The sequence below is a fragment of the Pollicipes pollicipes genome, unplaced genomic scaffold (assembly GCF_011947565.3).
Source record: "Pollicipes pollicipes isolate AB1234 unplaced genomic scaffold, Ppol_2.1 Scaffold_3447;HRSCAF=4054_pilon_pilon_pilon, whole genome shotgun sequence".
Taxonomy (NCBI): Eukaryota; Metazoa; Arthropoda; class Thecostraca; order Pollicipedomorpha; family Pollicipedidae; genus Pollicipes; species Pollicipes pollicipes.
The window spans coordinates 37,116,516-37,128,894 of NW_023596297.1; the positions used below are offsets into that span (position 1 = coordinate 37,116,516).

The following is a 12,379-nucleotide window of genomic DNA, read 5'->3' on the forward strand; positions in this document are numbered from 1 at the left end:
GTGAAGGTACCTCCGTCCAATGCGTCCAATGATGTTTGCGCGGCCGAGGACACTGGCCGTATCTGTCCAAGCACCCTCCCCCCCCCCCCCCCTCCTCCTCTCCCCGCCAGTTCGCGGTACTCACTTGGCCAGCTCCGAGCGGATGGCCGGGGAAGTTGCAGAACGGACACTCTGTGAGGTCGTCTTTGACTACGTGACGGCCGGAGGGCGATGCGTAGGGCAGCGTGTGCTTTGCACTTGTCGCAGTTGAGCTCGGTCTCCGCGATCATGTTATCGCAGAACGGACAGGCGGCCGGGAACTCCTCCTCCTCCGTTTTGGCCGGCTTGCGCACCACCGCCTCGATCTTCTTGCGGTATTTGGCATCCACCTGGTCCCGGTACTCGGGCTTCATTAGAGTGGCGGCGAACTGGAACGACGATTTCTTGAGACCGGAGCGCTGGCACTCGATCACCGTCGAAGTCAGGATGGGCACGGTGTCTGCCGGCCAACGCAAGGACATCGGTCAGCGGGTCGCCGCGCCGCCGCCGCCCGCGCGCAGTACACACTCGACAGCGGCTCGCGGCCAGCGACGCACCAAATCGAGGAGAATGGTGGCCAGCAGAAATCACGCTCCGTCGCCCACGCCCACGGCAAATGAAATGTCAGCTTAAGCGAATCTTAGGCCCCTGGACTCTGTGAGCCATACCGCACGCCGGCTGCCAATACACGGCACATGCAGTATCCCCCTCGGAAGCCTGCGGTGGCGACACCGGCCGACGATTCGGTCCACACAGGGTCCACCCCCCCCCCCCCCCCTCCCTCCCTGCGGTGGCGATACCGGCCCGAAGATTCGGTCTACACCGGGTCCACCCCACCCCACCCCACCCCACCCACCCCACCCCACTCCACCCCACCCCACCCCACCCCACCCCACCACCCCACCCCACCCCACCCCACCCCACCCCACCCCACCCCACCCCACCCCCCTCCCCGCTGCAAACGTCGGGCGATGCCCTCCCAGGAGGCCAGCGGTGTGCCGCCGTCAAGAAGACGCACGGGCTGGGAACTTGGAGATGTTGTTGGCGACCCTGATAAGCAGGCGCGCCGCCATCAGGTGCTCGTTCCGCTTGACGTGGATCCGCGCCAGGATGTACGAGTGCAGCATCATCATGTTGGACGCCAGCTCGTTCGGCACGCGTATCTTGTGCTTCCGAAGCTCCTGGTACATGCCTAGCAGCATGTCGTGGGCGTTTCTGCAAGAACATATCGTATAGCAAGAAACACATGGCACTCAATACAAATGGCACATCCACAGGTCGCGTGGAAAGGAAGCGAAATAATGATTCACAGAAGCTACAGCCACAAAACAAATTAGCATACATTAGTCAAACATCGAAAAAGAGCGCACTTGAAAAGCACTTACAGTCCAGCACCAGCTGCATTCCATCAACGGTCTGGCAGAATCCCCGGAAGCAGGACTCTTCCTCTGGGCGTGCATCAGACTCCACTGCAGTGTTCGGGCAGAGAGTTCCTCGACATCCTCACCGTTCCGTCCAGATACATACCCCGCTCTACCTCACCAGTGCGGGTCGACCCTCTGGAGACATACCCCACTCCACCTCACCAGTGCGGGTCGACCCTCTGGAAACATGCCCCGCCCCAACTCACCGGTGCGAGTCGACCCTCTGGAAACAGACCCCGCCACACCTCACCGGTACGAGCCGACCCTCTGGAGACATACCCCACTCCATCTCACCGGTACGAGCCGACCCTCTGGACACATACTCCGCCCCAATTTACCGGTACGAGCCGACCCTCTGGACGCATACCCCACTCCACCCCACCAGTGCGAGTCGACCCTCTTGAGACATACCCCACTCCACCTCGCCAGTGCAAGTCGACCCTCTTGAGACATAACCCGCCACACCTCACCGGCACGAGCCGACCCTCTGGAGACATGCCCCGTCCCACGTCACCGGTACGAGAGTCGACCCTCTGGAGACATACCCCGCCACAGCTCACCGGTACGAGCCAACCTTCTGCTCCTCCTTGGCGATGATGACGGCCGTCTTGGCCGACTCGCGGTACATCTTGCGCGCCATGTACAGCCGGAACAGGTACTTGGGGTCCTTGGGCACGCCGTCCTGCTCGCCCAGCAGGAAGTCAATCACCTGCTTGGCCAAACCCTCCGAGTTGGCCTCGCCCACCACGTCGATGGCCAACATGATGGCGTCGGCCTCCTGGGCGCCCTGGGCCGCCTTCAGCAGCAGCTTGATCGCCTGTCGAGAGAGGAGAAAGAAGAGCGGCGTTAAGGCGGTCGACAGTCGGCGTCGGCAGGAGACGGCCGCTCACGGCGAGAGATGGCGACGGGTGAGTGCCGCGGCCGCACCGGCGCACGTGGCGCACCAGCCCAGCGGCGAGGCGGCGGCGCGCTGCACCACAGCCGTGACGGACGGCTGCGGCTCCAGAGCGCACCGACGCCGTGACGGACGGCTGCGGCTCCAGAACACGCTGACGCCGTGACGGACGGCTGCGGCTTCAGAGCACGCTGACGCCGTGACGGACGGCTGCGGCTCCAGAGCACGCTGACGCCGTGACGGACGGCTGCGGCTTCAGAGCACGCTGACGCCGTGACGGACGGCTGCGGCTCCAGAGCGCACCGACGGCGCACGCCCTGCGGCGGCCGTACCTTGGTCGAGTCTCCGGACATGTGATGGAACTTGCCAGCCAGGAAGTAGTTCATGGAATTCTCGTAGTGCAGCGCCATGCTGCGGTAGTCCTCTGGACGGCCGTCTGCAGCCGAGCCATAGGCATACAGTTAGCCCAGCGGCCCGGCAGGCATCTCCGGAGGGTGCGACGGATCGTCTCATGCACCACATCACCCGGCTGAATCGCAGTCGGTACCCATCGGCGGTACCCAACATCGCTCAGGTTCTCACGACGACACAACCTTTCTGATAATTGGCATTCGCTTGCGGAACTTCGCTTTTGTAAGATATAACACCGATAACACCATAACACCGTAGCACCGATATGAACCCGAAAAATTTTAGGTAAACGCGACTGTGCCGTGCTAACAAACATCTGTTGAGGTAAGCACGTAATAAGAGAAACCGGGCCCAAATACTGGGAATAAAAAGGCTGCCGTATAGCTGGCGTGTTACAAGTACTATCCCGCTGTCGATCGCATGGACGGAGCTAAGAAATATTATGAACAATACAGAAGCCCTGAGGGAGGTACACTGCTGACCATTTCCGATGATGTCGGCGAAGGTGTCCATTTTGCCGTGCTTCTGAGCCAGGTTAAACGCCTCCTCGATGCACTTGGACATAACCAAAAACTGAATGGCCGAAGCAAAGTCGCCCATCTTCATGAAGAATCTGATTACCGCGAGCAAAAACACGAGTTAAGTGAAAACGACAAGAACTATTAGAATCGACCACACAACGAATGAGGATCTTCAAGAAAAGCATCGGCCCAAAAACGTTTGGGTAAAAATAAAACATGGAGACCTTAGCGTACAAAGACTGCACGGAGCGCATTAAGTATGAGCGTGTGCAGCGTGGTAGTCATCAACGGTCTGAGAGATTACACTCAGCGCCCGGCAGGCTACATGCGGATACAAATGATTCTCTCACGACCACATAGTCCGCTCAGAAGCGGCAGAGCACACTGTGTGTGTGTGGGGGGGGGGGGGGGGCGACGCCGGCGGCGGGCGCGGCCACCACACTCACTTGGCCACCAGACGGGCGCCCTCCACGCTCTTGGACTCCTGCACGACGGCGACGGCCTGCTGCGGGTTGTTGAGGTGGTCCAGCAGGATGCGCACCATGCTGTCGTATTCGCGCGCCGTCTCGTAGGCGGCCAGCGCCTCCTTGTACTTGCCCTCGGCCTCGCGCGCCTGCCGGCCGGCCGACCGCCGTCACGTCACGTCACGTCACGTCACGTCACGCCACGTCACGTCACGTCATGTCACGTCATGTCACGTCCTCTCAGGGGTGGATGCCATGTCCGCACAGGACTGGCGAAAGGTGCAATCGGTAGTCGCTGGCCTCGGCCGTTCGTCCTGCTGGGCTCTGATGTGGTGTTTTGTAAATATCGTGGAAGTTAGTTTGGCATGGCTTTGGCTCCGCCATAGTTCTTTCGGTCTTGGAGACCATTGCAGAGCTATGGGACTAGGTAGAAAAACAGCAAGTGGTAAGATACCGTAGACCCCCTCGCCCTCAAACACACGCTCCCAGACGAATGCACGGAGCTCGCGCAGTGAACCGCTGCCAGGTCACCGCAGTGGACCATACATACCTGCTGCATGGTCCAATGTGGCGAAACTGGACAGTCATGTGTCTACATGCCCGGGTGACACTGGGAGCACCAGCAGCCTTACGTTAGGCCAGAGGGATGCAGAGCACGTTAGTCAGATGTAGCGTAATGTTCAGGCTCAGTCGCACAGGCTGAGGTGTCGCAACGGGGGCAGCCGGACAGCCCCCCCCCCCCCCCCCCCACCCTCCCCTCCACTCTTCATCCTAAAAATAAGACCCGCAAAACTCAAGCATTTACGCAATACCCAAGACAATGGGGATATGTTGGTGAAACCGTTCCGGCTTGCTCCTCTGCCCGGAAATCCCGGCGACGCCGCAGCGTGCTGCCGTCTCACGTGACGAGGGACGCGCGTGCGCCGAGCCGCACGACGCTGCGGACGCACGGTCAGCGCGACGCACGGTCAGCGCCGATTCCCACGCACCGGCGTGTTAATGCCCCCTGGCTCCCTCGCCACCCAACCTAAGGAGACTGAAACCAGTATGTGGTACACGGCACGGCAACTCGCATTATAGCAAAATAGAAACGTTGGACTTCTCAGTTAAAACAAAACTGGACAGTCATACCAACTCGCTTCTCGCGCAGGGCCTAGTAGCCCGGTGGTAGAAAATTTGAATTATGGATGCGCGGCTGGCGGTTCGAGTGTGACAGTATTCCGATGTCCCTTCCCAGCAAAAGACGTTGCAAAACTGTCTAAGCATTGCCTTTGTCAGTCTCGAATCAATTTACCTTCCCACAATAGATCCTGCTTGACTTATACCGCAAGGGTGTGGGTTGTTAACTTAGTGCCAAGAGCTGTGTGTCAGCGTCGCGACACGTTATCATTCTCTGGCCATTTTATTAGGTCGCTTTGCACGCTAGTGCACACCTCGGCGAACTGAAAGCATATATTGCTCGTACGAAGCCGAGCCGTTGGACCCTACCTTGGCATACTGTGAGTGTATCTTGAGACTCTGAACTTGTGGCAGCAGCTCGGCCACCTTGTTCCAGTTCTTTAGCTTGATGTACATCTGCGCCGCCCGGTCGTACAGCGCGCCCTTCTCGAACAGCACGGCCGCCTCGTTGTATTGCTGCGGGTCAGAGCCGGGCGGGCCGTTTTCGAAAGACCAGCGCTCACGCACCACATAGTGACTTAGACAGGAAGTCATTGGGTTGGCTGTTGGGAGTCCGCCGCCTTGTTGGTGAGCATCACAACACCGGAAACGTAGTCCAGCATCAACCGAGCAGCCAAATATTATGAATATTATATTCAGATTGTTATCGATGCCAAGCAGCCAGTACGAACACAATGTTTTGGAATGATCACAGGATGGTGCATTTACCTTAAGTTAAATGTCATTATTAATATCTACGTCCAAGGGCGCCTCCTCGCCATTTCTTCCTAGCCTTTAACCAGATGAGGATCCTCTCACGATGGGTGAGTTGGGCATACTGGCGGGGAAGGGAGTTGTTAACACCAACCTTCATGCCTTCCAGTATTTCGGCACATTCTTTCTTCAGGAGTTTGCTGGGCGAATTAGTAGCCAGTTGCACGCCTTTCCGAATGTCTCCGCAGCGGATAGAACATCTGGGGAACAGGCCCAAATCAAAGAGCCGAACATCAGTGGAGCAGCTGCACGGTACCGCCCCAACTGAGCGCGTGTTAAACCCGAGCCAAGTCCCCGGGGGGAGCAGACGTGTGTGGCCGCACCGTGCGACTGGAGAACAGCACGGCACCGCGCCGGCGTGGGTGACGAAGTCACTGCACTCCCAGGCATGCAGCCCAGCAACGTACGCTTAGCTCAGAACATGCCCAAATGTCCACGCCAAGCCGCCCGGTCAGATCACATAAGGTAAAAATAGATGTCTGTGCACAAGCGGGTGCTCCTGTATTCTTGACTGCAGGAGCTGCTAGTGATTATCATTTCATTTCAAGACAAATTGGCGGAACTGTCCCCTAAAAAACTAGCAAGGAAAACTTACGGAAAAGATTCAACGGCAAGCGTCTCACCGCACGTGACTTGTCTCACTGAATAAGGTGCAGCCGCACCAGACTTAGTTTGAAAGATACACATCCTAGATTCCACTATGGCATGAATGGCGGAAACCCAACCATCCGCCTGTACGAAAATAGGGCAAGATTGTTGCATTACTGGTTGATTCATTAAACTGATTACGGAATGCTTCTTTCAAAGGCGTCTTGTCGCCTTGTGTCGACGTCGTTGAAGAGATTTCGCAGTTTTCTGAAGTATGGCTATGTCGGTTGTAATCTCCACATTGGTGAAACACTCCAGTGGATACAGGTTTCCCCAGGCAGAAAGCCTTCCCCACGACTTAGATAAATGTTTGGCGCTATTGTTCATTGCAGCAATGAGTAACAACAGTAAGCATTTATTCGTCGACAGCAGCTGTCGACAAATTTGTTCACGCTTCTTCCTGACAGTCTTCCGTGTCGTACCCAGGCAAAATGTGAATTCGCCTGTCCATATCCGTCTCATCATTTCACTTAATCACGAGCTCCACAACGCAAGCAGCAGGTATTAGGTGGCATTTGTGTGGTGGCTCACTACGTTGGTATACCATTGGGTGCTGTCAATAGGAAGGTTTTGTCCCGCAAGTGAGCGTAAGCTAGTGACTGATGCTCGACTGTTTGTTTGCAGTACGTTCGCGGCCATCGGTAAGAACAAGAAATGCCCCGAGTTCGTCCGGGCACGTCTGTTCGTTGAGCAATATGTGGACGAGCGAGCGGATAAAGTTAGCTTCGTGAGTGGCAGGTAAGCGACACCGACAGCAAATAATTTCAAGTGGAGCAAGTTGAGGATAACTACACACTTTCAAGGCTGCTGAGGACGCTAAAAAGGCCCCTTGTGTTCTTCTGCTTCTAACCACACGCCGCGTTCCGGTGGCTGAGTGTTTGTACAGCTGCGGGGGACTCAGGACTGGAGTTCCTTGCTGCCTGTGTTTTGATGTCCTCCGCGGCGACCGGTGTGGGAGGCTGTGGCGCCGATCACCTCCAATGTTACGGGTACCACTCACGTTCCGGGCGATACTAGCATTTTAGCGATGTGAAACGAGATATTTAAAATATATATATATATTTTAGCACATGTAATGCATGTACTGTAAATGTAATAATGCATGTCTTAACGTGAAAATCTAAGTGTTGTTCCTCGTCTCTTTGGTATAGACAATACCTGGTTAATAAGTATCAGCAGGAGCAGCTACTTGCAAAACCAAGTCGCTTTCGTCAAAAGCATGTGTGGGCGATATTCGATTTCTTGGAGCGGATCTGGTCAGAACGTGCTGCCTTGTTGAATGTGTCGCAAGACATGTTCCAGACAGCTAAAACCGGTGCAAAAAGAGCGGTCCTGCCCCCGCTTTGAACGTGCAAAGGGCTCAGAAGCATAGCTGCTCAAAGGCGACAGAGCCGTCCAACACCTCCGTAGTGACGTCACCACCGCGACCGGCCGGCGTGGGCGGCAGGCGCCGGAGACGCACAGTGAGGCTCACTTTCACCGCCGACCAGCCTGGACGGGTCGGCCGGTCGGGCGCCGGCGGTCCCCCACGTGCTCAGCGCACCCCAAACTCGCGTTTCCGCACCATGTCAGCGAGAGATGGCCTGCTGGGCGGCGGCCGAGAAGGGAGCCAGATGGCGGCCGAGACGGAAGCCAGGTAGGAGCCGCAGCGAGGCAGGGGTCGCGGACGGACTGGGAGTCAGGCGGGAGCGGGGACGGGGGCGGAGACGACGCCCGTTCGTGGGCAGCTCGGGAGAAAGCGGTGACGAAGCCGGATGCGGCAGCGGGCGACCCGGTCAGCGGGTCGGCTCTGCAGTCGGTAGAGACACGGCGAAGCGACGCACCCCTGCATCGGCGGCGGCCGGAGCCAGCAGAGCGGCAGCCGGCAGCCGAGCGCCCAACGTCACACCAGCCGGATACACAACAGGCCGAGACGGGACATGCGTGGGCAGGTAGGTCAAGTGCCAATGCATTATAAACTGATAGCTGACAGGAACCGTACCATACCTGTCCCCACTGATCGACATTTGCCTATGTCAATAATTTGCATATCAAAACAAAATATTTCAACCAAACGACTGAGGACTCCAGGCACGAGAGATGGGATACCAATTGCTCAAACCTGGGAGACATCCTTTGCTGAGGACTTCGGCTACGCAAGCCTCCAATCATAGATATTGACGAAATGTATGATATGCGAAGGATCACATGTTGATAGGCATCAAATATAAAAAGGCGTGCCATGGGAAATTTCATGAAGCCATGCTATCCACCCTTCATTTGCGCTCACGACGTTGCGCGCGATGTGATGCTGTTCATTACGCACGGCTGTGACTGCCATGGGTGTCTGTTGGTGCCGCCGGCGCCGCTGACCAGCCGCGTGATGTGATGCTGTTCGTCACGCACGGCTGTGACTGTCATGGGTGTCTGCGCCGCCGTCGCCACTGACCAGCCGCGTGATGTGATGCTGTTCGTCACGCACGGCTGTGACTGTCATGGGTGTCTGTGCCGCCGTCGCCGCTGACCAGCCGCGTGATGTGATGCTGTTCGTCACGCACGGCTGTGACTGTCATGGGTGTCTGTGCCGCCGTCGCCGCTGACCAGCCGCGCCTTGTGAGCAGTTTGGCACAACGGTCGCCCTCCTGGCCATGCTCTCTGTGGCCGCCGCCTACGACAGTGTCGACCGACTGGTGGACGTATTTCTCGCCCAGAATACAGGTGAGGCTGGCTGTGCGCCGCGGCCAGCTCCAGGCATGGCATGGCAGAATACAGGTGAGGTTGGCTGTGCACCGCGGCCGGATCCAGCCATGGCATGCACCAATTGCACACCCGATAGGCTTGCTTTAAAAAAGTGTGACACTTTGACAACTGTCTTTAACTTTTACTGAACTCATTGAGTCATCCCCTGTGGATGGTCTGGCAGGTCTGCGTCGACCATGTAAATTTTCCAGAGCTATTGATATCCTCGCAGTGCAGAGCTGGCTCAAATATATATGATGTATTATTCAGGGCTAAGGGGTAGAGTTAAGCCCTCCCAAAAAATGCACTCGTATAGATAAGACCCCCACACCGCACCGGTAAGTGTGAAACCTAGCAGCACACAAGACGCCTCAGGTGTCTGATAACTAACGCGTTTCCAAGATATATAAAATGACGGCATTTTGAAAATTAAGCACCCAATCTTGTTTACTTTACATTCATATGCAGGTATGATATTTTTATTTTCACTCATTGTTAGAGCAGACTCGTCCGATTTGATCCATAATGCCACCCATTTTTCTCAAAATCCTTCCGAGTAGCCCAGAATTTCTTTTTGAAATAGCCGCTCCGGCGGTTCTACCAGTTTAGTAGCCGTCGGAGCGGCCACTTCAAATCAAAATTCTGTGAGTTTTGTAATACAGAACACACATACATTAACACAATACAGAATGATATATTTTAAACACATCTTTGCGGTACATCATTCGTCAAAAGGTTTGTGTAATAAACGTTACAAAAGCTGTATATATATATATATATATATATATATATATATATATATATATATATATGTATCGTAACGTCATGTCTTCAAGAAAGATGCCAAAGTGGCTGAAACAGTTCATCGAATGAAATGTGCTGTTCCTGTGGTTATGTTTCTGTGCGCGAAGTGAACAACCTATGCTTTACGACCATCTAGCACCTAACCAATGGATCATTCACAAGCGGAGATGAGATTTCTTAAGGGTAATCGATTCCCATCCAGAACCAAAGTGAATGGGGCCGAATCCAAGACTGATTCGCAGTGACGATTAGCAGATCACTGGCGCAGCTTCTAACGGTGCTCCGTGGACGCACCATCTCCCAGCACGCCGTGAGCTGTAGCGTCACCCGGCTGGCTCGCTGCGGCAAACATACAAGGGGCAGAAACTATGGACCGCTGCCGACAGGCCAGCGAGAGCTGCTGCAGGCCAGGCTGGGCGGCCGACGGTTCGCCAGGTCAGACCGGCGCATCCACGCCCGCACCATGGACGTCTCCTCGCTGGGGTCTCTCTTGCTGGGGCCCAATGCCAAGTGAGCATATACATACTCTGCAGCTCTTCGCGCGAATCGTTTCATGATTTGCCTTACCATACGCATTCAGCTATTTTGTTGGCGATGTTATTTCTCTGTAATGCGTCCTGAATGTCAGAAATGGAAAGCCATGTGCAGAAATGATGATGTTGCGAGAATAATTGGATTTGAGTAGATTTGGAGCACGATTAGATGCAAACAATGATTACAACGGGCGGATAAAGAAAGCATGATATGCGTAGCCCGGCAGAAGGCTTGAACAGAGACAGACGGCCTGTGCTCACGCTTGCCAAACGAACGAGCCCAGCTGGCCCGACACCTCTGACTTTCCCGTCCCGGCCACGTCCGTCGCAGCGACGAGTCGGTGGTGCAGACGGCCGCAATGGTGCAGCGGCTCAGCCAGATGGATCGGCTCGAGTGCGTGCCGCGCATGCTGTGCACGGCCGTCGCCAGCGCGCTGGAGCCAGACCCGCCCAGCCCAGCGGCGGCCGGCGTGGCTGCTCCGGCGGCGTCGGCGCTGCCTGGCCAGCAGCTACCTGGCCAGCAGCTGCCTGGCCAGCAGCCGCCTGGCCAGCAGCGGCCCGGCCAGCAGCGGCCCTTCAGCGTGTTCAACCCGAGCGGGCCGGCCGGCCGCGCCGAGCGGCGCCGGGCGCAGGACAGAGCCGGGCGACCGCGCCGCGCCGGCCGCAGCCTGCCGGCGCCGCCAGCCGCCGCCGAACGCCCACACAGCAGGCACAAACGCTTCACACAGGTGGTCAACAGCTTCCTAGGGTAAGCAGCAGTGCTAACTCTGCTTTGCCGAGATTCCATCCGTGATACGGCAACCATGGCGCCGGCAGACAAGCAAAGAGCAGTGCCGTGCCTGCACGCCTGGTAGTTCCCGCATGGCAAGACTGCCATACATAATGCGCAGTGCGAGGCCTTCGGTCATCTGTCCTGCGAGCCGCGACGATGTTTGCCCGTCTATCAACTGTTGGCTATCGTAGTGCAGATGCACGCTCCACGTGAACTGCGCCCTCCTCTTGGAAGCTCATTTAGCTTTAGACTACGCTGCAAGCCGACAGCTTTCATAACAGATACATTCCATGCCCGCCAAGGCTGGCGGCATCAGCGCGACAGCCTCGTCGGTGGGCTCAGAATGGAAAGAGACGATGGAGGCTTCAGCCACAGCGAATGCTTTTGCGATGCTGTTAGCATTCCCGTTTCACATAATTCATCGAAAAAGCCATACAGGCCTCAGGGCATAAGAAACGAACATCAATCAACGAGGCACACTGAAGGTGTGGGTTAATTGCAATGATGTTATGGAACACATTAGTTATGACACGTGACACCATTCCCGCCTGACGTCTGCTTTTTAGAGCTGTCAAATGCATGGCCCCAATTTCATGTGAGACCGCTCGCCCCGTGGACGACGAGCACCCTGACGCTGTCTTGCTGTCGGCGAACTGGCTTGCACGTTTATGTTGAGGTCCAGGGCTGGATGGCAGGCGTGGCCAGCTTAGAGGTCCAGCGCTGGGTTGAGCTCGTGTCACGCTTAGAGAGGTTCAGGACTGGGTGACGCCCGTGGCCCGCTTAGAGGTCCAGCGCTGGATGGCGTCCATGGCCCGCTTAGAGGTCCAGAACGGGATGGTGCTCGGCCTGCTTCTGCACGCGATGGCAGGACGCTGGCCATCATCATCTTGGGCTGGCCGGTGACCTCGAACCGGTCTGGGTTTCAGGGCGTTGGACACCATGGCGCAGCCATACTCGTTTTACCCGTACAGTCACGCGCTGCTCATGGGTGGCATGCATGAGTCGCGTGAGTACTGCGCCCAGCGCTACCGCCGCTGCCCCACCGACCGCGACGGCTTCATCAACGTGTTCAACAACATGAACCGCTACTTCCCCGGCGGCATGCAGCAGTTCCTGCCCGACTTCCGGCTCGGCATCCCGGCGCTGGACGCTTTCCGGCCAGGCTAGCGTGGCCGGCGACCGTTCGCAGCCGCCACTACAGCACGGGACGGCGACGCGCAGGCCGGCGGCGTCCGGCTC

At 56.8% G+C, this 12,379-nt stretch overlaps 1 protein-coding gene across 1 annotated transcript in view; it reads right to left on the minus strand.

Annotated features, from left to right (window-relative positions):
* LOC119091280 (WD repeat-containing protein 19-like) overlaps nt 1-12,379 on the minus strand; it is a 60,810-nt gene that overhangs the window by 1,657 nt on the left and 46,774 nt on the right. The window contains 10 exon segments of the mRNA XM_037213973.1: nt 125-150; nt 152-232; nt 234-478; nt 1,037-1,233; nt 2,003-2,259; nt 2,670-2,773; nt 3,231-3,361; nt 3,716-3,882; nt 5,222-5,368; nt 5,760-5,865. Coding sequence (XP_037069868.1) covers nt 125-150; nt 152-232; nt 234-478; nt 1,037-1,233; nt 2,003-2,259; nt 2,670-2,773; nt 3,231-3,361; nt 3,716-3,882; nt 5,222-5,368; nt 5,760-5,865 — 1,461 coding nt within the window.